Source organism: Phymastichus coffea, unplaced genomic scaffold (genome assembly GCF_024137745.1).
Source record: "Phymastichus coffea isolate CEN01 unplaced genomic scaffold, Cenicafe_Pcof_1.1 PCOF00025, whole genome shotgun sequence".
In the NCBI taxonomy this organism is placed as follows: Eukaryota; Metazoa; Arthropoda; class Insecta; order Hymenoptera; family Eulophidae; genus Phymastichus; species Phymastichus coffea.
Window position 1 is genome coordinate 863,301 of NW_026706836.1, and position 27,724 is coordinate 891,024.

Consider the following 27,724-nt stretch of genomic DNA (forward strand, 5'->3'; position numbering starts at 1 on the left):
AGCACGAGCCAAGCGATATACCAACATTCTCACTAACTTCTCTGATAGTGATTCGACGATTTTCCAGAACAATTTTCTTCACTGCTTGAACGTTTTCATCAGTTGTTGACGTGCTTGGGCGTCCAGAGCGAGGCTCGTCATTGGCATCTTCCCGGCCATCTTGGAAGAGTTTTTTACCACTTGTAAACATTTTTTTTACTCAGAACAAGTTCACCGTATGCCACCGTCAACATTTCAAGTGTTTCGGAGCACATTATTTTATTTTTTATACAAAATTTGATGCAAATCCTTTGATCCATATTTTTCGATAGCAAGAAATCGCCGAGCACGCAAAACACTTATAACCTTTACGCCTCTCAGAACCAAACAATAAATGCTATACACTTGAAACTTGCTACAGATGTTCAGGAAGAGTGTACCAACATAACAAAACAAAAAAATCGATAATCGAAAGTACGTTGCCCGTGAAATTTGAAAAGTCACCTTACTTTTTGAACACACCTCGTATACAGGGTGACCCATTTTAAAGGAACCACCCCGAAATTTTCTACCGTTGGCATTCTACAAAAAAATTGTATAGACAAAAGTTGTTTGGGACAATGAGGGACACCTTTCCTAGAAATCAGATTTGATCTTGAGATTTATTTTCAAGGTCATTCAAAGATCAAAGTCATTTTTTGAATAGGAACCTATAATTTTGATCCCGGATTTGGAAAGAGCAAGAAATTCTACGTTTAGATAAGGTATTATGTGTGGGGTGTGGTTAACCCACCCGCCCCGCGTAGACCTTACGTGACCACCTACATGACCATGTAGGGGTCAAATTTATTATTTTCATCATCTCTGCACAGGGATGATCAGGCAAGGGTAAGATTAATGTTAATAACCCAAAAACTCAAATAACCCAATAACCCAATAAATCAACCCCAATAACAATAACCAAATAACCAAGTGATTTTTTTAATAAGAACCACCATTTTTTATCATGGATTCGGAAAGAGCGAAAGCCTTCCTGGGTAATTTTGACGGTCAAGGCCGATATCGTGCTGCAGCAAGATATTACCGTCCAGTTATTGGGTTGGGGGGGCAAGATATTACCAGCAAGTTATTGGGTTATTACAATTAATCTTACCCTTGCCCGATCCTCCCTGTGTATAGATGAAGAAAATAATAAATTTGACCCCTACATGACCTTACGCGGGAAGGGGGGGGGGTTAACTGTACCCCACACATAATACCTTCTCTGAACGTAGAATCTCTCGCTTTTTCCGAATCCGGGATCGAAATTATAGGTTCATATTCAAAAAATGACTTTGACTTTCAAGTGACCTTGAAAATAAATCTCAAGGCCAAATCCGATTTCCGAGAAAGATGTCCCTCATTGTCCCAAACAACTTTTGTCTGAACAATTTTTTGCGCCACCGTAGAAAATTTCGAACGCCAACCGTAGAAAATTTCGAACGCCAACCGTAGAAAATTTCGGGGTGGTTCCTTTAAAATGGGACACCCTGCATATATATGAGGTAAAATTAACCTCGGTAGAATGGCGAGACTGGCCTATAAAGACGAGTTGCTGATACGACGGTCGAGCCAGAAATCGAACATTGCTTTCCCCATGTACTAGTCCGACTATGCGGATGAAGAGCGTCTAATACGACTCAGGCGCGCTAATAACCCGGTTACCGCAGACGTTGTGACGAATCGATAAGATGAATTGAATGATCTCGCTAGAAATGCGATCGATGGCTCGCTCGACAATGCCTCGCGAGCAACTTCATGCCGAGGCTCGCTAGTGAGTTGCTCGGACCGCGAAGCGCGGACGACTCCGTTTCCCGCCGTCGAAGTGACAACACCTGAGAGGGCTCCGTACTGTCTGGCTAGCGGATGAAGACGGGTAGTCCTGAGATGGTCTCTATCATTATTATTGGATCAGAAAAGATAATTGGACTATGAGAAGCCCTGGCAGCATGGGAAGAATGTTTCTTCCACCATCATCGCCGATGGGGACTTGACGAGTTCAGCCATCAAAACCAGCCTAACCTAGCGTGAGTCGCCCAACAAAGTGCAAACCGTTTTGATTTCGAACAATTTGAATTAAAATTATAGAACGAGAAGCGAAATGGCCGTTCGTGCGGAAGTAATGTAAATCTAAAATATAAACAAAGTGACCGATCTTATTTTATAAAAAATATGAGGTGTAACAGAGTGATTGCTGTTATTTATAATGTATGAGTTGAGTAATGAGTGATGGATTGAATTTATAGAGTGTGAATCGCGTCTTTAATTTAATTTTATAAAGTACAACTGAGTGATTGATCTTATTTAGAATGTATGAACAGCGTGCGTGATTTAATTTTATGAGAATGATTTAATTTTATAATTTAAACCGAAATGAATGTATGAAAGGACGAATGGCATGACTGATGTGATTTTACAGAGTGTGAGAGACAAACTAGATTGGATTAAGTACCGAGATCGCGAGATTAAAGATCGTGGATTATAATGATCACTGTATAGGAGAATGAAGGTGATCAATGTCTCTGTGCTCTACAAGTAAATAAACACCAAATTGTTCTTATACGGGTTTCGATATTGTTTCTTTTGTTTTTCTTACATTCCTAAAGCTTAAATTATGTTATCTAATTTGAATAATAATAACAATATTTAAATCTAATATTTACAACGTCAGCTCATGTTCACGATTCGAGTAAAGCTTAATGCGAGGTCTTGGAGAGGAGTAGCCAGAGGCAATGGGTTCTTTAATGCATCAATAATCTGGAAGCCAGACTGTGAAGCTATCAGCTATCCCTAGTGACGGTCAGTAGGAAGATAGAAAATCCTGTTGCTCAGTAGATATTTCGTTTTTGTTTATTTCATTTTGGTAGCTTTACGACCGTAGCATCGAGGAAACTTGTTCACTTGTTATCAAATTTTCTCTAGGGGGACGATGTAACGATCACAAATCGTAAACGCCGCAAGCACTAAGATGATTAAGGGCGATGCTTGACGGATTATCTCATCAAGTAAGATGACAGTTAGCACATTTATTGGAACGGCGCTCAACGGTACTTGTCAATATTTGTATGCCACCGATGGGCTATTGACCAAATACCTACGAATTATCCATCCCTTAGATGACACGTTCTGCTACGAGGTACATACATGAAGCGTGTGTGTATCATATAAAATGACTTGTTGTTTCCTTTACTCACTTATACCAATTTATATCAGGATCCTACAAACTCGACACTTTCAAGTGTTACAATGTATTAATTTAAGTAATTACTAATTGAATTATCCTACAGTTATAAAATTCTCAACTTTGTGCTTAATCTGTTAGTCTATAGCAGTCTTGAAGATATTCACAAGACTTAAAAGTTTGTATTTTAAATATTTATATGATTCTCAGCTATTTCAGTCAGTTACAGACACTAGTCAATCAATTTAATTCAAACTTTATACACATATTTTATATATTAAGCTAAACATTATCCTCAATTTTTATGTAAAAATATAAGATAGATAGAAAGTTATTAACATTTGATTTTTAATTCACAAAAATTTTCTATCGTTTTGATCTTAAAAACTAATAGAGATAGCGAGGTCTAGCTTTCTTCAAAATAAGTAGAAAATCTCCAACTTTGATATCGTTTAACAAAAAATAACAATAATTTTTTTAGTAAAAGTTCGTCGTCACCGATTCTAAATTATACGTAAATATTATCACGTAAGTTAATATTTAGGATTAGTTTAATTCAATATTATAGAAATAAAACTATATCATAGATAGCTACGTTTAAATTTGTTTGAAGTATTTATAATTCAATAAAATACCCATGAAAATTTAAGAGTATTACTCTGTTTATGATAACGAACAATTTTATTGTCAAATGATGTACCACGAAGATTACGCTTTCGATTTTCGATATTGATGGTATTCATCTCTTTTCAATGACCAACAGTAATCTGCTGACTTATTTATATCCCATCTTACTTGGTACCCGCGCTCCATGTCCTTGATATCTTGGTCAAATCTCTCTCCCTGTTTTTCGCTGTAATCAGCTAGATTTTCTGGAAACTCATCTATACTTATGAAACAATAGATAAAATCAGACGGTCATCGTCTACTGCACTCTTATTGTAAGGAGTGCTAATAGCGAATCGGAGATAGAGGAGGGAAACAAGGTATCCGTGGTTATCTCGGGCACCACGAGGTGATGCGGCGGATCTCGAAGGTGAAGATGATAGGGGTGCAACGGGGTTGGCGAACCAGATGGACTCTGCGATGCTCGAACAGCTGGTGCTAGTCTTGTAAGCTTTTGAGTTTGGCGCAGGAGCTCGAGCCGCATCGACAAACCATTATCCCATCTCCCGAGTGATACCAACATGTGCGATTTTCGCGTTACTGCAGAGAGAAGCAGCCAGAGGTCTCAAGATGATCGAGCCTTTATGAATTGTTGCAGAAGTTGTAACAGTTATCGCGGCTTCGAATATGAATGGTAGGAAGCAATGCATTAAGTCAACAACAACTTTGGGTCTGCTGGCGGTATTGCCGAAGTCGTCGAGTGAAACGGATGAGGCATTATAATGTTGCGAAAGAAGACCGGGTACGAGGCGGCGAGGTAGATACGTGAGCTCTTTCGACTCTATCAAGGTGAGTGACATCAGTTCCACCAGCATGGATGAGAGACCAAGAGCTCACTGCCAATGTTAGTCACGCCTTAACAGCCAAGTGAGTTCGAGCTTCAGTGAGTCACTCAAGATGTTCGGGAACATTTGAATAGGAAGCAGGCTGATGCTGTGACGGCATTCCGCACGTGGAATCTAAATTTCAACAAAAATTCAGGATCATCGGCTGAGTGTTTCCTGGAGAAGCTCAAGCGTTGAGTATTAATGTATAGACTTCTAGATCAGGAGGTGTTTCCAGCTTTGGATGTCATCTTCTCTAATCGCGCAGAAGTGTGATTGATCAACAAACTTGGAATGTGGCGCACGTTCCAGGATTTTGCGATCAATTTCCGTCGTCGTTATTGCCGGGCACTATAGAGGGAGGAGCTTAATAACGTGTTGGCTCGTCGAATCCAGAGTAAGGACGGAATGACAGGAGATCTTACTGCGTTTGGGAGTATCATAAGGCAAATGATACCTTCCCTGTCGAAGAGGAAACAGGTTCGGTTGGTGAAAGCGGGATGGAGTATGACAGGTACATCCGGGAAAAGACAGCATACACTCTGCACGACATCGAGTGTTACGATAGAAGAGATACGGAGAGAGGCTGGAGAAGCACTGCAAGTACGAGAAGAGGTTGAATCCCCCTTCTGTCAACTTACCGATTAAAGATGCTGCTTACCGGGCCAAGGAAAGGAAGAGCCACATGGTAGCCAGTGCCGTGGCTACTCAGGTAGAGGTGCCTTTAGCAAGGAAATCGAAGACAAAGAAAAAGAAGAAAAATAAAAAAGCCTCTGGTATTGCTGCAACTGGACGTTTGTCATGCAGTGACTCGATGGTGGAGCAGTGCATGGCGAGCAGTACTGTACAGCTCGTACTGAAATCCGAACCCGCATATCCAGGGCAACCACGATAGATAAGGAGAGAATCTGCGGAAAGATGTGTCCTTGCAGGCACCGGTGCGGGCTACTCAACACCAGCAGAGTCCAAGAAAATGGCTAGACCGAGTTTCGGGGAAGGTGTTATGGTTGCAATAGTGAGGGTCATAGGATCTGGAAATGCTCCAATATAAACCGAGGCCAAAGCAACCAGGCCCAGGGCAATCCGTTATGTTTATAGTATCGCAATATGATGCCCTAAGTTGTCCTTTGGGTAGGTGGAGTGGGTCATGCCAGGTGTGTAAGGACCCGACTTATACTTTTTGCACTTGCGTAAACTGCGAGCTAGTTCGCATATGGGTGGATTACAGGTTAGTAGAGAGTAGGGATCCAACGCTGTTAGTGGTGGTACGGGGTCGGTTACCGGCGTCGAACATGATAAGCTCGACTTAAGGATAAGTGTTCAGGAAACAAGAGGGACGAAGACGAACAAGAAGTATTGGCATGACGTTACGAGGTAATTCAAAAGGCGTTATCAGGTAGCCGACGGAGAAGAGTGCCTGAAAGCAGAAATCACTGAATCCATCAGTGCGTGATGGACAGAAGTGCCATAGCTGCCAGTTGTATGAGATAGCCCCCGCTAGCGAATCTTCGCGGCGAGTTACCCAATCGAGCGAGGCATCGAGCAGGTTCAAGGAGGTTCTGTTGTAGTGAGAATTCTATTGTGGACATGATCATGGGAAACTGTCCACTACTCGTATTGCTTATTAGTGCTAAACCATATAATGCGCTGTTCGACACGGGTGCACAGGTATCAGTTATGGATCACTGATTCACGTAGGAGTTTCGAGCTCAGGTCAAGGGGATTCCTGGTGTAGTGAATGGCTTCTCGGGGATACCAGTCAGCATGCTAGGGATGCTGCGACTGGTGATTATGATTGACACAGTATTGATTAAACTAAAACTCTAGATTCCTATTGAAAAGATAAAAAAATTTTAGTTTGTATCATCTAGATGTGACTTAGATATTCGGAGTACAAGTTTTTTAAATATATCGTTCAGTTTTTAAAAATCATCTTGCTCTTATCCTAGCATTATAAATCGATTATCACATATATTTTATTTATAGTACTTAGGTCAATATTATAAATAATATACTTAGATCTATGTTATGTGACGGTAAACGTGTTATTAGCGCTAACGGCTCAACCATGCGGCTGCCCGCGAGGGCAGCACCTACCGGTTGGGGAAAATGTGTGACGAGGGAATTCGGCACGCGACGGGACAGAACGCGCGCGTATGAAAATGAAGCAGTCGAGGATCAGCTATCGATATCGCCTGAGAGGAGTCGAAGATTAGCACCCGGTCGCTAAGCTGTGCGAGGTGGGATAGTTAATAGTTCCCGAGCTTTCCCGAGTGCCGAGACGAGCTGATCCAAGCCAGCAGGAGCCGTACCTGATACTGAACACTACGAGTGCGTGTAAGAGTGTGCGAGTGAGGAGTTTCGCCATCGAGGGCGAAACCGTGAACGCAAGTTTTCTGGTCGCAAACAATAAAAGCAATAGACTTTACCGAAACTCAATTGTGAGCTACATTCTCTCGTGTTGCCGTACAACTGTTAATAAGGTAAGCTGGCCAGCTTAATTTCACGATCGCGGCAGAATTGCTAAATAACTAATCTTTCGTACTCGCTAGAAAACGTGCATGTATTATCTCGGCAAACAAAGAGCGGCGAGCGATCCGACTCCGCATGTTATTGTCGCGCGAGCGTCTTGTAAACATAAACACGCGGGCCGAATACAGTGTACAGTTTATAGGAAATAAACGATCTCGTATGTGACTTTGATTAGAATTTCATCGTACTTATTTCAATAGTAGATAGTTGATTGACTGATGCCCGTTCCCTTCTGCTCTCCGGTTTTCGTATTCGAACGTATAGGTAATCACGCGCGCTCTTCGATACGATCATGCGCATTAAAATAAAAAAGACGGTATCAACCCCGTTACAGTTAGTGTACCATATATAGAATACATAACCTTAAATACCCGTTAAAAATCCGATAAATTTTTCTGTATTCTTGAACTTAATAAAGACAAGTCTAGAAAATTTATAAAATTAGGATGATAAATAAGAAAAATAAAATTAAAAAAGACATTTGTTTTGCACAGTTTCTCTGAAGATAGAATGCATTATTAGTCAAAACTTTTAGATAAATAATTCTTTTTGTGCTCCGATTGAACATAATTTGATTCATCCGTTTTATTCTATTTCAAAATTAAAAATAATTTTCCAACAAATCAAGCAGTTTTTTTCTGATAGATCGATAATTGCTAAAGCAAAATTTATAAGTAATACTACCCAAGTGTAAATCTCTGATCTTTTTGAAATTTTGTGTACTTGTTCAGTATCGAAAAATGAAAGAAAAATAATTAGACCAGAAGTTATGAAGTTTTGAAAGCAAACATAAAAATTTTCCAAAAGACTATATTTTAAAAACTAATAAAGATATAAAAATCAACTTTAAAAAAAATACGAGTAAAGCTTTAAGCCTTGAAGATATTTGCAACGATAAATGATAATTTATTATTACAAAAAGTTCTCAACATTTTTTTCAACTTAGAATATCTAAAAAACTAGTTCTCTTGAAAAAAATTTACTTCTACACTTTCCTGACTAATGTTTTAATAAAAAGTCGCTATATGATTCAAATGCCTGATATGAGGAAACACGTGGCACCGATTAAAAGAAAGCGCTCTGCTGTTCGTCCGAACATACTGCATGGTGGAGCATTTGCTTTGAATCCGGGAATTTTTACATTGTCAATAGGACAATTAAACGATGATAATACTTTCTCTTTGCGTTTAATCCAGTCTGAAACGGACGATTTTCAAATTGTGGCGACTTTGAAAATATTTTATTATACAGGGTGTCTCAGACCACCCGTCCACCCCCCCAAAGTGTGCCGAAAAAGTTTTTTTTTTCAAAAATTGATAACGCAATTATATACAGGGTGGTGAAAAAGTATGGAAACACCTGAAAATCTCAGAGGGTTGGTCATAAAAATAAAATTCTTAAGGTCAGGTCCTATATAACTTTCAACGAGGAATCCAGTGATGACCTTGAATTTGACCTTGGACCTTACCTTCAAGGTCATTTCAGGGTCAACCTCATTTTTTCAAATGAGAACCCCTATTTTTGATGCCGGAATCAAAATGAGCGGGAAATTTTACGTCCGGATACGTGGTTAGATATGAGGTTAAAGTAACCTCTGGAGGTCAAATAGAGGTCAATGTCGGAAAAAGTATGGAAACCCCTGAAAATCTGAGCGTTGGTCGTAAAAATAAAATTGTTAACGTCAGGTCTTATGTAACTTTCAACGATGAATCCAGTGATGACCTTGAATTTGACCTTGGACCTCACCTTCAAGGTCATTTCAAGGTCAAATTTCTTTTGTTAAATGGGAACCCACACTTTTGACATCGGCAATTGAAAGAGAGTCAAATTTTACGTTAAAATATGCCTTGAGGTCCAAGGTCGACGTGACCTCTGGAGGTCAAATAAAGATTAACAGTATATTTATATCGAAACTCCAAAAATGTGTCTATTTTGATTATTAAACAAGAAAACTAATTTCTCAATCCAGAATCCTTCTTTTAGCGCTATCCAGGAACAACGACGTGGACGTAGAAGGATTCTGTTCCTTTTGGGGTGCTGGATTATCGTGAGTTCCCCTTGCCTCTCAGGTCGGGGTGCTGGATTATCGTGAGTTCCCCTTGCCTCTCACGTCGGGGTGCTGGATTATCGTGAGTTCCCCTTGCCTCTCACGTCGGGGTGCTGGATTATCGTGAGTTCCCCTTGCCTCTCACGTCGGGGTGCTGGATTATCGTGAGTTCCCCTTGCCTCTCACTTAGGGCGTTTTTATGAATTATTATAGTAGATGAGTAAATTTATAACAGATGCTCAAATTGTTCTCCATTTGTTTCTTGGCAGTAACCAATCCTGATGTAAAATGACTGAACTGCATGTCGAAACATATCTCTTGTAATGAGAGCAGTTTCCTCAATAATTCTACGTCTTAATTCATCAAGATTTTCTGGATTTGTTCTGTAAACGCGATCTTTTAAATAACACCATAAGAAAAAATCCAATGGTGTTAAGTCTGGAGATCTTGGAGGCCACTCTATGCTACCTCGTCTACCTATCCATCTTTCGAAGAATGTTTCATTCAAAATCCTCTAACATTAACTGCAAAATATGGTGCTGCACCGTCTTGCTGGAACCATGTGTTTTCGAAATCGTCTCCTTTTACAGCTTGTGTATTGTTGTGACCTTTTATTATAGTATAAAGAAGTCTAGTTTATAAGAGAATGGGAAATGATTTTAATTTATTTGTTATTTAGTTTTTAGTTAATACGAATGTCGGAAACTGCGTGATTAGTAATCACCGCTCGCGGCATCATTCGTATGGTTTTAATTGATTTTACACTGATTCTAATTAATTAATAGGTTAACAAAATGAAACACTGATTTGAGGGAAAAAAGCCGTGAGGCATAAAAAACCCTTTTTATTTACACTCGAGAAAATTACAAGATAGGAAAGTTGAGAGAACTCGCGAAAATGACGTCGCACCGAGAACAATAGCCGCTGCTACGCACGCACGCACGTGTCACACACACACAATGATTTGATGCTTGTTTTAGTGAAAACAAGGATAGATGATAGATGATGATGAATCACTTTCGTGATGATCGGAAGCCCGTTCAACTTCCGAACGATGTTAGTTTTGCATAGTGATGCAAAGATATAGATGTTATCGCGGGAAGTGTCTCGAGAACGCGGAGAAGCTCCGTGCGTGACGCTAAGTAGTCGACTACTGCCGGCTTGGCCGGAAGAAGAGAGTCGTTTCGACTCGAGCGGCGCCGTACCGGTAGGTGCTGCCACCGCGCTAGGATTAGGGGCTCTAGTGCCCGATACTCACACACACGCACACACATGTCTACGCGCGCGAGTATTAGTAATTATGTACATGGTAGTGTCGCGACGCTACAGCTTGTATTGCTGGAACAATTTGGTTTCGCAATAGCTGTTCATAATTTTGTGCATTTAAATTTTCTTCGATAAAAAAGGGACCTATTATTGTGTCGTCTACAATTCCTGCCCACACATTTAGTTTTTGAGGATATTGAGTGTGAGTTGCGTCCATCCAGTGAGGATTTGTATCAGACCAATATCGAAAGTTATGTCGATTGACATTACCGTTTAACTGAAACGTTGCTTCATCTGAAAAGACAATATTTCCTAAAAATTGTGGATTGTCAGTTATCATTTCCATCATCGTCTCACAAAATTCAGTGCGACGATCAGGATCATCTTCATTTAATTCTTGCACGAGTTTAATTTTGAAGGGATGCAATTTGTTTCTGTTCAAAATTTGAAGAACAGATGTGTGATGGATGTCGTGTTGTAAAGCTGCAGATCGAAGAGTCTCATGAGGATTTTCTACAAAAGACTGTAAAACATGTAAAGATTTTTCTTCGTTTGTTGCTGTCGATGGTCTACCAGCAACAGGACGATTTCGAACAGATCCCGTGTCATCAAAACGTCTTATCGTTTTTGAAACAGTTCCTCTTGATATAGGAGTACCATCGTTTCGAAATGTTGCATTAAACAGATTAGTTACCTGTGTATATGACCTATGCATATCACCCCAACCTCTCATCATCAAAAGTGATATCCGTTCTCTTTCGGACAATCGAAACATTTTGGTTTCAAAATGACTTCTTCGTACAAAACTAATTTACAACAAAAATATTTGGTGATTTTGTCAAATTTTATCTCTTGCAACTACAGAGTGTTATTTATGCAGTAATACCAAAAATGTATTCGTCAAGCGAATTGAAATAAAAATTCATTCATTCATAAATTTATTTTCTATCTAAAGAAAACCTTTTTTTAACAATATCATTTATGTAACTACGCGGACATGAAAAAGCCACACATAATATTGAATTTTCGACTTTTAATGAGACAGCTATTTTGTTAAAGATACATTTCGTCAGTTTGGCGGAATAATCGGACAAGTTGAGTTTTTATTTGTAAAAGCGGACACGTCGGATTTTCATTTGAAAATGTGGATACGTTGGCTTTCTTTCTTTTCTTTCTTTCTTGTAGAAGCGGGCGTAACGAAAATAATTTTTTCTTATCTAATTTAAACTTAGCAATACTTTTTTAATGTAACGGTTTGAATGGTAAATGAATGTTAATGAAAATAGAAACGAATTTTTGCGGGATCCAACTTCGTTTTCGCTATTTGTTTGAAAGGCTACGATTTAGAAATTTTTTGCAAATGAAACGTTTTACCAAATTTATGCAAATGAATCATTTTAGCAAATTTTCGTAAATGAATCGTTTTTGCAAATTATTACAAACTACATATCTGATTTTCTAAATTATTTTCTTATTTTAGCCAACTTATTCAGTAATTTTGGAAATCGCCGTGTTTCCGTGTAGCCGTGTATCCCGATTCAGATTCAGGGTAGCGTGATCGAGATCAGTGATACTAAAACCTATTCAACAAAGCACCCCAAGTGAAAGGCAAGCGGAACTTACTCTAAAAAAGCCCCCCAAAGGGAACAGAATCCTTCTACGTCCACGTCGTTGTTCCTGGATAGCGCTAAAAGAAGGATTCTGGATTGAGAAATTAGTTTTCTTGTTTAATAATCAAAATAGACACATTTTTGGAGTTTCGATATAAATATACTGTTAATCTTTATTTGACCTCCAGAGGTCACGTCGACCTTGGACCTCAAGGCATATTTTAACGTAAAATTTGACTCTCTTTCAATTGCCGATGTCAAAAGTGTGGGTTCCCATTTAACAAAAGAAATTTGACCTTGAAATGACCTTTAAGGTGAGGTCCCAGGTCAAATTCAAGATCATCACTGGATTCATCGTTGAAAGTTACATAAGACCTGACGTTAACAATTTTATTTTTACGACTAACGCTCAGATTTTCAGGGGTTTCCATACTTTTTCCGACATTGACCTCTATTTGACCTCCAGAGGTTACTTTAACCTCATACCTAACCACGTATCCGGACGTAAAATTTCCCGCTCATTTTGATTCCGGCATCAAAAATAGGGGTTCTCATTTGAAAAAATGAGGTTGACCTTGAAATGACCTTGAAGATAAGGTCCAAGGTCAAATTCAAGGTCATCACTGGATTCCTCGTTGAAAGTTATATAGGACCTGACCTTAAGAATTTTATTTTTATGACCAACCCTCTGAGATTTTCAGGTGTTTCCATACTTTTTCACCACCCTGTATATAATTGTGTTATCAACTTTGGGGGGTGGACGGGTGGTCTGAGACACCCTGTATAATATAAATTAAAATTAATAACATAATAATAATAAATATGAATAATCATATTCATTTATTTTTAATTACTTATAAATTATCCTGATTTTATATTCTGCAGACTAGAAGGTTTTTTACATTTAAATCTTGATTTATCTTCATTACTTAACAAAATGAAGGTATGAATAGAAAAGATATTATGCTAATATTTCCAATAGGTCTTTTCACTCTTTTTTCGGCTTCACCGCAAGCACTTTTACCGTGACAGCTCGCGAAAAAATTCCAGTCAGCTATTATTCTGTAATCACTAAAGTCACTAGTTAAATCAATAAAATTAATTTTATTTTTGTATTGGTATGCTGATTAGTCGAACACAGGCAGACAAAATTTTAAAATAGGAAAAATCTAGAAATCAGATAATATGTTTCCAGCGGATTTGAACGTGCCGAATCTGAATCTGAGCTCAGAGTTATTTCATCACGTCTAAAAGCCATTTTTTAACCCTTTGAAGCATATATTTTTCTCTCCAGGATATTTAGATGAAAATTTATATATAGGGGTTTTTGAGGTCGCTGATCATGAATCTGACATTAGATTGTTTGAATTTCGCATCTAAGATGGCGGATTCAGAATGACGGACATAGATTTTTTGCTATATTGGCCTGAATACTTCAAAATTCAATGTAAAGGCTTTTAGGGCTCGCTGATAACGAATCTGATATCAGATTTCCGAAATAATATATCCAAAATGGCGGATCCAAAAATTCGGATATCAAATTTCATTTTTAGGGACTTCATTTTCATGAAATGTAATTTCTAAGGGTTTTCGGTCGTGCTGATAACAAATCTGATAATATAATTTAGTATTCTGTTTCAAATATTCTAGTATTTTATTTTCTGATTAGGTGAATGAATCTCTCAAAAAAAAAATATATATATATATATATGGCCCTCAGACCCATGGAGAGTACATTCAATACAAAGTGTTTGGTGCTCATACAAATCGCCAAAAGGCCCTCAACCCCCGACCTACGAAAAATAAATAAAGATCGGCTCTTTGCTTCTGGAGTCATCCATATATTTGTTGACACTCATTGACTAAAAGACCGGAGTGGATTCACTATATTAGTTGAAGAGCAAATAGGCGTTTTGTATATTTGTGTTCATAATATTCTTGTTTTGCGGGCATTTTTTCCCGACAATTAGGAATCAATTTTTACGTAGTACTCTTCAATTTTCATATTTTTTAAATCAACAAATTTAGAAGAGATTTATTTTGTAACTATGGGGAGAAGAAGGCGAATTGTGAATGAAATTCCTAGTGATTCAGAGTCTGTTGATGGGTTGTGCGATTCTAATGATGAAGATGAGGTATTGGATCGCAGAGTAGATCATGTTGCCCCTGCAATCAACAATCTTCTCGAAGATGAGGCACACGAAGAAGAAATTGCCGACGAAACAACCACTACAGATTCAAATAAAAGTGAAATTTGGAGATCGACGAGTATTCCAAAGACTGATTTACCTTTCAGTAGGAGTTACGGGCCCATCATCCCTGACTCCGCGTCTTGTCCAAAGGATATATTTCTTTGTTTGTTCCCTGAGTCTCTATTAGATGTTATTGTAGAGCAAACAAATTTGTTTATTTCTCAAAAGAAGTCAAAAGGAGATCTTATCACCAAAGATGAGTTGAAAATTTTCATAGCGATCAATATCCATATGGGTTACAAGAAGTTACCTTCGTATCGGGATTATTGGTCTAATAGCCCTCAATTCCATGATTCATATATTTCTTAACTGATGACTGTGAATCGCTTTGGATTTTTTTTGTCTCATTTGCATATCAATGATAATTCAAAAGAACCAGCAAAAGGAGATCCAGAATACGATAAATTGTATAAACTAAGACCTCTTCTCGACACTCTTTCTGAAACATTCAGAGAATGCTGGAAACCAAGCCATCACCAAGCTATTGATGAATCAATGATCAAGTTCAAGGGGAGAAGTAGCATGAAACAATATATGCCAGCCAAGCCAACTAAACGTGGTTACAAAGTTTGGACCCGAGCAGATGAATCGGGATTTGTTTGTCAATTTCAGATCTACACAGGTAAAACAGATAATCCTGAAAAACAATTAGGAGCACGTGTGGTTCGTGATCTTACACGTGACCTTGTTGGTCATAATCACCAGGTGTATTTTGATAATTTTTTCACAGGAGTAGAGCTTCTAATATCTCTAAAACAGGATAACATCCTTGCATGTGGCACAGTACGATCTAATCGCGCGAATCTCCCCAAAAGTGATAAGTCTGATAAAAAATGGTTATTGAAGAGTACGAATACAAGACCTCGACATCAGGACTCACATGGATAAAGTGGATGGATAAAAAACCAGTATACTTTTTATCCAATTTTCACGACCCTACCGAAGTAACTGTTATGAATCGGAGGCAAAAAGATAGTACTCTAACTCCTGTCAACAGTCCTGTCTTGTGTTCAGACTATAACACACACATGGGATATGTCGACTATGCGGATCGTGCAATATCTACTTACCAGATTGAACGTAAGTCCAAAAAATGGTGGTTTAGAATTTTTTGGCACTTCATTGATCTCTGCATATGTAACGGATTCATTTTGTACAAGGAAAAACAAATCAAACCACTTTTGTCATTGAAAAAATTCCGAATGAGATTGGTAGAACAATTGGTGGTACATAAGATCCCAACTCCAAAAGGTAGGAAAAGAACGGCACCAAATACTCCAAGCCATGCAAAAATCAAAGTACCTGATGAAAAGAGACTTTCTAATGCTGCTCACATGCCACAAGTCTCAGATACATATAAAAGATGTAACCACTGTTCTACAAGAGATAAGCCACAGAAGACGAGATGGATTTGTAGTACTTGTAATGTTCCTCTGTGTCTTTTACCGGAAAGAAATTGTTTTCAAAAACATCACATATAGACAGTAATGAGTTTTGTTGCTCTGGTTGTATGAAGAACATGTTTTTATGTCTAATTTCAAAGAATACTCAGTAACAATATTACAGTACAAATTTATTGATAATGCAAAGGGGATCCTTCTACAGGAAGAATGGAGGAAAAGAGGAAATAAAAACCCTGAAAATGAAACATAAAAAATGCAGAAAATAATATATAAAAAATAAAAAATAATATAAAATATAAAAAATAAAAAAAAAAATAAAATATAAAAAATACAAAAAAAATAAAAAATATGAAATATACAAAAAAAAACGTAAATGGAGCTTGAACTCATCACGTCCTCGTTGTAAGCTCCGGGTAATGCCGAGAATGAGTGAAAGAAGTATCCACTATTCTGAGATATTATACTTTCAAGTAATGCGAATAAGCACGTACATCAATCATATCCTTTGGCCATCTTGGCTGCAGAATTTCAGAAAACTAGTATGATATTGATTATCACTGAGATTGAGGCACTTTAGATATGAGTTTGAGAATATTCAAGCCAATATAAAAATATACATATCCGCCATTTTGAAAGCATTATTTCGGAAACCTGATATCAGAATCGTTATCTGCGACCCCTAAAACCCGTTAGATAAGAATTTTAGAGTATTGGTATCAATATAGGAAATCTTCTTGCCCGCCATTTTAGATCCGCCATCTTGGATACACAATTTTTGAAATTTGATGTCAAATTATTATTCAGCGACCCCAAAAACCTTTGTATAACAAATTTGAAAAGGATACACTCATTATTCGCGTCAATAATGAATTTCTCCCCAAAAATTCAATTTTTTTCTTCTTTGTTCATTTAAAAATTTAAAAAAATAACCCAATATATTGATTTCAACTGAAAAATTATGTTTTTGAACTATTAATGAACTGAAAGAATGCAAAAGTCCCTGTTGAAATCCATAATGTTGTTCTAAAATGGCAAAAGAAGCAATAAATCAATGTGTCCATCAGGATGGACACTGTGCTTCAAAGGGTTAATGTATCATCGATATCAGAAAATCAGATTATCGGTAAGTGTTATATTAGCAAAGTTTTCCCACAAATTACTGAATTTTACTGAGTTTTCATATATTAATATGATTTTCATGTTTTACATATGGTAATATTTGTCGAAAATCGTTAGATACAATTCCAATTTTACCGCTAAATGGTTTTTTGACATTACTCATGTTTTTCAAAAGTCGGTCTATTGTTTCAAATGCATTCTTAGATGTCATGAATATTTCATCTCATATAATTACTTTGTTCATGATATTCTTATCTTATGTATTTGTGGTAATGTATTGTGTATTGTAATTGTATGTATTTATGTATTGTAATTGTAATTTAGACATGGTGAATACTGTTCTACCATTTTTTCGAAAATTTGTAACGATTTCTGACCAAACTATATAAAAATAATATATTTAAAAGTATTCTAAAACAGCCAAAAGTTTGATTGAAGTTGTATCACTATACCGGCACCTCTTCATCTATATGTAAACGTGTTAGAACTTTCAAAATAACATACGTAAATATGTTACACTAGATACTTAATTAGAACGTTCAATAAATAGCTTTTTTTCACTTCCTCCTGATTCAGCATTAAAAATGCGGTTGTTTCTTATTTTTTTAGTAAAATTTCTAATATACAAGATCTGTCTCAAAAGTATCCGACCTACCTCGATTAATCGGCGCTTAATCTTTAATCTTCGTCATCCGGGGATGGCATCCTTCAAAGTAGTCTCCATTTGATTGTATAATATACTTATATCGATGTTTCTACTTATTAAAGCCCTCTTCAAAGTCAGATTTCGGAATCACCTTTAGTGCATTTATCGCGATAGTTTCAACCGTCTGTTTATTTTATAGGGCTGTGAGTGATCTTTCCAATGCAGCATTTAGAGCTGATATACCTCTAATTTCATTTTCAACAATTTGCAAGAGTGGTCAGCCTCCGTGCGCCTTGTGTCGGTCTCTGCTAATTTTTCTGGGTTCTTTCTCGGTAAAGAAAGCCGACGCTGACTTTCACAAGCCGAAGTTCGCTCTGGTTGGGGAAGGTTGATACAAAGAATCGGACACTTTAATTCAATTATACTACATATGGCGATCTCATTTATTGACGCCTTTTCACAAATATCGCTACAAGATTAACTTCGCCGCGGCGAGCGCACTCGTTCAACCTTTCCACGACCAGAGTTCGCGGGATCACGCGAGCGAGATCGCTCAGCGTGCGCGATAAAATCAAAATACGCTGATGTCCGTAATCGAGCGAGAGCTGGCGCGAGAGAGATAAATTGGCTTCGGACCCATCGGATGCCGACGGTCCGTCGACAGAGAGGCGACGCCGGCGAAAACGTAGAACCGCAGGGACTGGCGCCCTAGCGACGATTGAGGTTGCTGCAGGAAGGGCCGCAGCACGGCCTTTACCTCGTAGACGGCGAATGGTCGCTGCGTGTACTCGCTCTCCTTCGAACGACTTGCTCTCTGGCAATCGTGGCAGTTGCACCGCTGACAGTCGTTCCTTTCCGGCCGAAATATCGTCTCGTCCAGTCTTCTCTCTAGATGGCCCTAATTACTTGAGAGCTCCCGCCTAATTGCCCTTCCTCTCTCTTAATTTCTAAGCCTCACACCGCCGCGCTCCCACTTCTCTCGCCGTCAAAAATCAGTCAAAATCGCTCTCTCTCTCTCTCTCTCTCTCGCTCTTCTCGCTCTCACTCGCACTCACGGCGACACCTCGCCGATCGTCGCGCTCCTCTCTCTAGATCCTGCAACGACACAAGTACGTAGTCGCTATATAGCGTACACTTGGTCGCTGCGTTCACGCGAGGAGAGTGCCTCACACAGGGCTAGCGATCATCGCTATAACCCTGTCACAAATTCAAAAAAATGTTAGAAGGTTTAAAAATACCGGGACTATTAGTGATCTACCTAGATCAGGCAGACCAAGGTCAGTCAGTGGTCAAGAGAAATCATTAGATGTTTTGTTAACATTCACTACCTATGTACATACTTCCATTCGTAGAGCCGCTCAAAAGCACAAAATAAATAAATCATCTGTTCATAACGTACTACTGAAAGCGAATTTTCATCCACTCAAAGTAACACTGATACATAGCCTCCACGAAAATGATTTCGATCATCGCGTTGAATTTTGTGATGATATGACGGCTCGCATATTTCAAAACCCAAACTTTTTATCTAATATAGTATTTTGAGATGAAGCTACATTTCAACATGACGCAAATTTGAATAGGCATAATTGTAGATACTGGGCATCTGAAAATCCTTATTAGGCAAGAAAAACTAAATCACAATATCCACAAAAATTAAATGTCTGGGCTGGAATACTAGGTAATCAAATTATAGGGCCATTTTTTATTAATGGTAATTTATATAAACTATGAAGCTATGCTGCGGAATCAAATAGTAGTACACACAAGTATGTAGTCGCTATATAGCGTACACTTGGTCGCTGCGTTCACGCAAGGAGAGTGCCGCACACAGGGCTAGCGAACATCGCTATAACCCTGTCACAGTCCCCCGCCAAGCCGCGGAAGCCGCAGGCACCCGTGGGTTACCCAACGCAACCCTCCTCGCTCGAACACAGGACCAGCGAGAAAACGACTTAAAACTATAGTACAAAATCAAAATCATAATACTTCAATAATTCAGCTCGCCAAAACCTTCAAAATCAATAAAAATAAAAATAAATAAACAAACAGAAATAAACATACCATACACAAAACAAAATAGAAAATAAAATAAAATAAAACAAAGCAACATAAAACCCTTTTAAAGTGAATAGATTTGGTACCTCAGCCTTCTCATGCCTTATCTGGAGCTGCGCCCCTGCCAATCGCCCTGGCAGCGAGCTCACACGCTTGGCGTTGGATCCTGGTCATTTCTTCCCGTTGTTCTGGCGTTAAACGTGCTAACTCTAACAATATTGCTGCTACCGGATCACGGCTCACACCTTCCCCCGCTACAATTTGTCGTTGCGAATGCATTACCTCGAGCTGACTCTGGTCTGCGATTTGAGGCTGTGGCTGCGATCTCGCTACCTCGGCCTCCGTAGCCCTCGCCCGTTGGTTTTCCCTACAGCGACGAACTTTCACCCCCGCTCTTGGTGCTGGTATGCGTGTCCCATCGGGGAACACGCGATATCTATCCTTTCCACTACCTATGTTATACGGTTTAGCTGGTCTATCAGCAGCTTGATGCGATAACGTCACATCAGCCCCGCTTTCACCTAACTGTCGCATCGATTCCGATTCATCAGCCTCAGACAAAACAGCCACCCGCATATCCACGTTTTCCGCCTCAACATCCATAGCTATCGGTGCTACCTGCATCGCAAGTACCGAATCTAGCGAACTCGCCATGATCGGTGGCTCTGTGGCAGGCAGAGCACGCTGCGTTTCTCGCTGCTGCTCCTCTCGCACCTCCCCAGGTTCGACCTGAACCATTCTAATGTCCTGTACTATCAGAGCAGCACATGCAAACGACGGCTCGTAGTCATTGAAGTTCGGCATTTTCCGGTTCTTAGGGCGTCTTCTCGACGTTCCATATCTAGCCGCGTCTTCCTCTTCTCAAAGTTCCCTTAGGTATTCCGGTGGGACACCATCCGTGCTCGCGCGCCACGTCGCACTTACCGGCGGCAACCTACGAGGTCGCGTACGCTCCGATGCAGATGATGGATCCGGTGCGCTAAAGCGCAAAGGACGCTCCGGCAGCAGATCCTCCGGCCTAATCAATTCATTCACGATCGGGCCAAACCTCCGAATCAATTCCTGCCTTCGCTCCGGAGTCCGCACACCCCGACGAAGCTCAGCTATCAACAACGGTGAGACAGCCGTGCTGTTGTCCCATTCGTCCGACAAGCTTGCCCACGAAGTGGATGGTTGTACCTCCACCGGCAGCCAACTCCCAGTAGGCTCAGCCATCGCCACCTGATTCTCGAATCCTCGTCTCGGTGACGGTTTTACTGCGCCCACCGGCAAATCGTGCGGCCATTCGGCGACCCTTGCCCTCGCTTCAGCGGCCGCAGCAGCAGCGGCAACCACCGCTCTCTGACCAGGTGGAAGAGTAGCAACACGAAGCGTACCTCGTTCCGTGCGCCTCTCAAATGGTCTCGCTACCCGCTACCGCTACCTCCAAGACCCTGTCCGCGATTACTTCGCCTTCGGCGCCCCCCTCGGGAACAGAACCAGCGTTCTCGCCTTGGTTCTGCCCCGTAGCCGCGCCCGCATCACCAAGGTCACACGCACCCCGCGGCACGATAGGCAGCTCTAACGCCGATTGCCCCTACTGGCCTTCCTCCACCACTCCTGGCATCTCGGCGTACTCGCCAGAGAAGCCTGGCGTTTCCTCCAGCATAACTACCTCTCCTGTAATAAACCATGCATGTATTAGCCTTGCTACCTCATCTGACATCCAGTCCGTTGACCAGATAATCACGGTTCTGTCTCCTCCTAACTCGTCCGAGAAATAAAAGAAATAAAATAAACAATACAAACATCACACTCACACAAACATCACACAACAAACAAATCACTCTCGGCTGTTACCTTTCCTCGTACCTTGAGGAAGCACGTATCTTTTGAGCTCAGATACATGAGCCGTTGGTACCTGTTTGTTGTTATTCGTGGTCAACATATAAATTCCCGGAGAAACCACTCATAAAATCTTATACGGACCGGTATATCGCGGATCAAGTTTTGCGTTTTTCCCCGCACTCGCGCTTGACAGAGTGTGTGCTCGCCTCAAGACTAGATTGCCGACCGAAAACTCTACCTCTCGTCGTTTTCTATCATAATGTTTCTTCTGACGGTTTTGTGCTTCTTTAATATGTTTAATCACAAGATCGCGTAACGCATCGAGTCTCGCCATACGCTCGCTCCAATCCTCGATCGACGAGCGGGTGATCGGCGTTCACGTTTCTACCTGAAGACGCAGACTTTTAACCTGCTGCGGTTCGCGGCCAAAATTCAAGAACGCCGGCGAGACTTTTGTGCTCGCCTGCATCGTCGTATTCAGCGCCTGTCTGAATTCATGCAAATACTTATCCCAATTCCTGTGATCCTGATCGACGAACATCGCTACCATCAGCTTCAGCGTCTTAATCGCTCGCTCGGCGAAATTCGCCTGCTGATGGTACGGCGGACAAAGTACGTGCTCAATCTTGTACTCGTCTAGCGTCGCTCGAAACTCATTCCTACAGAAATTCTTACCATTATCCGTGACAATATACCCCGGTATCTCTCATCGATACAAAATAAGCTCTTCAAGAGTCTGCGCGAGAGCTTTCCTCGTAGCTGACACAAGAAGTTTAAACTCCACGTATTTCGTGAACAAGTTCTGAAACACGACTAAGTATCTGAACCTATTCTTACTCCTCGGAAGTTCAATCACGTCTGCCGCTATCACCAACCACGGTTGCTCAACTACCCGCTTGCTCATGAGGCCCATCGGAAATTGTTGTTCTATTTTATACCGTTGGCATTTCTCGCACGATTGCACGAATTCCGTGATATCATAGTACATTCTAGGCCATGAATACTCCCTCGCGACTCTATCGTAGGTCTTATCCCTTCCGAAATGTCCTACCGAGGGCTCGCAGTGTGCGTCTCGCATCACTCGAGCTCGGTGTTCTAACGGTACCACCAAGCGCCAACACTGCTCACGGTTTGTAATCGGATCAAGTAACCTATCAGACGAGAATCTATACAGCATTCCGTCCTCCACTCGCCAATTCCGAAATTTATCCGGTCTCGCAAGACGTCCTTCATGCGCTGCAAGTATTCAGGGTCCATGATCGTCGCGACAGCTGCTACTTCCTCGCCGTCCTCATACGCGCGCGATAACGCATCCGGCGTATGATGCAGGCGACCGTTCCTGTACACGATTTCAAAATCGTACTGTTGGAGTTCTAGAACCCACAGCGCCAACCGACCCGTAGGTTCCTTCTTATTGCGTAGCCAAGTAAGTGCGGTATGATCCGTGACTACCACGAAATGCACTCCCTCAATATAAGGGCGGAACTTTTTAATCCCCATTATCACAGCCGCGCATTCCAACTCCGAGACGGTATAATTGCGCTCGTGCACATTCAACTTTCTACTCGCTTAGCATATAGGATGTACAAACCCATCCTCGTCCTTCTGAATTAGACACGCACCTAACGCATACGACGATGCGTCGCAATGAATAAAGAAAGTTTTCGCAAAATCGGGTCTCGCCAAAACCGGAGCCTCCGTCAGTGCTTTCTTTAGTTTTTCGAAAGCTTCAGCTTGCTCCTGCCGCAAGTGCCAACGTTCACTCTTGCGCGTAAGCTTCATGAGCGGTACTTTCATCTCGCTCTCATGCTCAATAAATCGCGCATACCATCCGCACATACCTAGAAAACGTCGCAACTGCTTAACATTTCGGGGTTGCGGGAAGTCAATCACCGGCTTAATCCGGTCCGGATCAGGTCGCAACCCTTGACTATCCAATCGGTATCCCAAGAACGTCACCTCGGAGCACCCGAATTCACACTTCGTCACGTTTACTTCGAGTCCCGCATTTACCAGCTTCTGTAGAGCTCGCTCAAGCCAAGTCAAATGCTCATCAAAAGTTTCGGTTACTACAATTACGTCGTCTAAATATTTGAAAACATATGGCTCAAATTCCGGTCCGAAAAGCGTATCCATCAGTCGCATGAACATCGCCGGAGCATCTACTAATCCGAAAATCATATAATTACATTCGAATAACCCTAATCCCGGGACCGCGAATGCCGTATATCTCTTGCTCTCCTCGCTTAGCGGTACTTGCAAGTACGTATTCTTCAAGTCGATTTTAGAAATATAACGCGCCCCACGCAGTCGATCGAGAACTGAGTCAATGCTCGGCATCGGATATGCATCTGTTTTCGTCGCCTTATTCACCGACCTTCACTTTCGTTTGAGAGCTCGTACTGAGCGCACGTACATCGAGGCGCTCTTCGAAATCAAATTGAATTCAGAAAGGAAACACAAAATAAATTTATAAATTTTCCAAAACTAAAAGCAGCCATCATTGCTGAAAATAGTGAAAAAAACCAACAAGAAATTCAATGGAATACAGTAAAAAATAAAAGAACCAGAGACAGTCCGGAGGAAAACAAAATAAACAAGAAGAGGCAAACTAGCATCAAAGATTATTGGCTGGGAAACCCGAATAACAGAACTGTTAAAATAAGTAAAAGATTTAAAGTGCTGAAAATCAACGACAAAAGCAACAAAAATAATGAGCCAGAAACACCGACAGCCGTCAAACCGCCAAAATCACCGCCCATATTCGTAAGTGGAGTCTTAAATATTAGTCCGTTAAATGACCTTCTTAACAATGTCGCGAAAAATCAATACACACTAAAAGTTCTGAATAATAACGAAATTAAAATTCAGATCAACAATCCTGAGCTATTCACTAACACAAAATAGCCGAGCTAGAAAAAAAACAAACTAATTTCTACACTTGCCAAAAAAAAGAAAACAAACCGTTTAAAGCAGTACTCAAAAACATGCATGCTTCGGTCAATATAACAGACTTAAAACAGGAGATTAAAACCTAGAATCACAAAGTAATAAGAATTTTTAATATTAAACATAAAATAACGAAACAACCTTTACCAATCTTTTTCATAGAAATACAAATGAATGAAAACAACAAAGAAATATATAAAATTAATAAACTAATGAACCAGATAATCTACTTTGAAGAACCATTTAAAAAAAGAGATATTCCACAATGTATGAGATGTCAAGAATATGGCCACACAAAAAACTATTGCCATAAACACCAGTTTGCGTTAAATGCGCAAACAATCATCTCTCAACGAAATGTCCCATTCAGCAAAAAATAAAAGAAGTTAAATGTGCAAACTGTGGAGGAAACCATGTAGCTAGTTATAAAGGCTGCAGTACAAGAAAATTACTTCAACAAAAATTATTTCCAGCTCTAATACCAAAACAAATAGCAAGCACAGAAAATATTGTCAGGTTAAACGTTTCATATGCGCAGGCCGCAGCTGGAAATTTAAATACAGCACAAGAAGAATCAAAACAAACTCAGACATCTCAATCAATAGTAAACAATAACAATGAGAATCAACTCGTAAACATGATGACACAACTGATGTATCAATTGATAAACAAGATGGACACGATGCTAAATCTACTTACCACGCTCATAAATAAGACACAATGAACACAAAAATAAAAATAGCTATTTGGAATGCTAACGGTTTAGCGCAAAGAAACATAGAAATAAAACCTTTTCTGATAGAAAATAATATAGATATCATGTTAATATCAGAAACACACTTCACAAATAAAAATTTTTTGAAAATACCACAATACACATTATACAATACAAACCATCCCGACGGTAAGGCTCATGGAGGAACGGCAATAGTAATAAAAAAACACTATCAAACACCACGAAATAGAACCACACAAGTATGACTACCTACAAGCAACAAATGTTGCGATTACAGACAGCAACGGTCACATTATTCTCTCGGCATTATACTGCCCTCCAAAACATACAATAAAAAAGGAACAATACAAAAAATATTTTGATAGCCTGAGAAACCGTTTCCTTGCAGGAGGAGATTATAATGCAAAACATCCATGGTGGGGATCAAGATCAATAACTCCAAATCCAAAAGGAGCAACCTTATATGCAGTAATGAAAAAAGAAAACTTAACGCCAATATCAACAGGCGAACTTACCTACTGGCCTTCAGACATAAATAAACTACCGGATTTAATAGATTTCGCTATTATAAAAGGACTATGCCCTAAACACCTAACAGCTGAATCATGTCTTGACCTAACCTCAGACCATTCTCCAGTCATTATTAACCTAAACTCAACAATAGAAATAAACCAAAAAAGTAGTCCTATGTATAACAAAAAAACAAATTAGAATCTTTACAGAGAAATAATAAACGAAAAAATTACATGCAACATACCTCTAAAAACAGAACAGGATATAGATGCTGCGATTGAAAATTTAAACAACAACATCTATATAGCCATTAAAAATGCAACCCCTACATACTCAATAAAACAAAATAAAAAAGAAATAAATTCCAAAACAGTAACAGACAAAATAAGAGAAAAAAGAAAGTTAAGAAAAATTTGGCAACGGACTAGGCTACTAACAGATAAAACAAAATTTAATAGGTCTATTAAAGAACTTAAAAAACTTCTTTATGACGAAAAAAATGATAATATAAACAACTATCTAACAAACCTAACTGCAACTGAGGTTACCGATTATTCGCTCTGGAAAGCCACAAAAAAAATTAAACAACCACAAAAATTCTCTCCTCCTATATTAAAAAACGATATGACTTGGGCTAGAACAAGCACTGAAAAAGCAAACACATTTGCCAAACATCTATAAAATATATTCAATCCCTTATAACGTAAAATAACAGAAGAAGAAGAACAAAACCTATTAAAAACTGGACAATGCAACAACAATAACATTAAACCAAATAACAATACTAAAATAAAAGAAATAAACCACATAATACGTCACGTAAAAAACAAGAAGAGCCCTGGACATGATAATATAAATGCTAAGCTACTGAAAGAACTTCCAAAAAAAGCTATAATATACATAACTATCGTAATAAACTCAATACTTCGTTTACAATACTTCCCTGACGCATGGAAAATAGCAACAATAATACTAATACCAAAACCGGGAAAACCGCCACAAAAGGTCACGTCCTACAGACCAATTAGTCTACTGCCCATATTATCCAAAATTTGTGAAAAAATAATTATCAAAAGGTTAAACAAAATTTTAGTCGAGCGAAACATAATTCCTGAACATCAATTCGGCTTCCGAAACAACCACTCCACAATCGAACAAATAAATAGAGTAACTAATAAAATAGTAAACAGTTTTGAAGACAACGAATACTGTAATGCAGTATTTCTTGGCGTAGCTCAAGCTTTTGATAAAGTTTGGCATGAAGGACTACTATGCAAACTTAAAAAAATCACACCACCAAATCTCTATCTACTGTTGAAATCGTATCTAAGCGCCAGAACTTTTAAGGTTAGAGTAAATGATGAAACAACAAACTTATAATCAATTAAAGCAGGAGTCCCACAAGGAAGCGTTCTCGGTCCAATATTATACCTAATATACACACATGATCTGCCAATCAAGGAAAATATTGACATCGCCACGTCTGCAGACGATACAGCCATTCTGATATTACATGCTAACAAAAAACAGCCTCCCACATTATGCAGATATACATAGACATAGCCGTAAGCTGGTTTGATAAGTGGAGGATAACAATAAATGAAACGAAGTCAATTCAAGTAACCTATACCAAGAAAAAAGGATCTTGTCCACCAGTAAGTATTAAAAATCAACAAATCCCACAAGGAGATAAAGCAAAATATCTTGGAATGCACCTTGATCGAAGATGAACATGGCGAGAACACATATGGATCAAACGAAAACAACTCAATCTCCAGACAAGGAAATATTACTGGCTATTAGGGAGAAAATCTAAACTTTCAATTAAAAATAAGCTTCTTATATACAAGTCAATAATTAAACCAGTATGGACATGCGGCATACAACTCTGGGGCACAGCTCCAAAATCAAGCATAGACATAATAGAAATGGTTTGTCACAAATGAATATATAAGAAAAGACATAAATATAAACACAGTAAGAGGAGAAATTGAATCAGCGCACCGGAAATACACCAACAGGATAAAGGAATACACTAACAAATTAGCAAAGAAACTAATATACACAACACCGATAG

At 39.4% G+C, this 27,724-nt stretch overlaps 2 protein-coding genes across 4 annotated transcripts in view; one reads left to right on the top strand and one right to left on the bottom strand.

The window, feature by feature from the left end:
- The window catches only part of LOC131675546 (ran-binding protein 10), a 710,588-nt gene that overhangs the window by 194,391 nt on the left and 488,473 nt on the right, over window positions 1-27,724 (bottom strand). The window lies entirely within an intron of this gene.
- Window positions 14,193-14,705, top strand: LOC131675555 (uncharacterized). The gene has a single exon (XM_058954573.1). It carries the CDS (start codon window positions 14,193-14,195, stop codon window positions 14,703-14,705), a length of 513 nt encoding a protein of 170 aa, XP_058810556.1.

Excerpts from the sequence above, each read along its gene's own strand:
- LOC131675555 (XM_058954573.1), top strand. The coding sequence starts at position 14,193 with ATGGGGAGAAGAAGGCGAATTGTGAATGAAATTCCTAGTGATTCAGAG.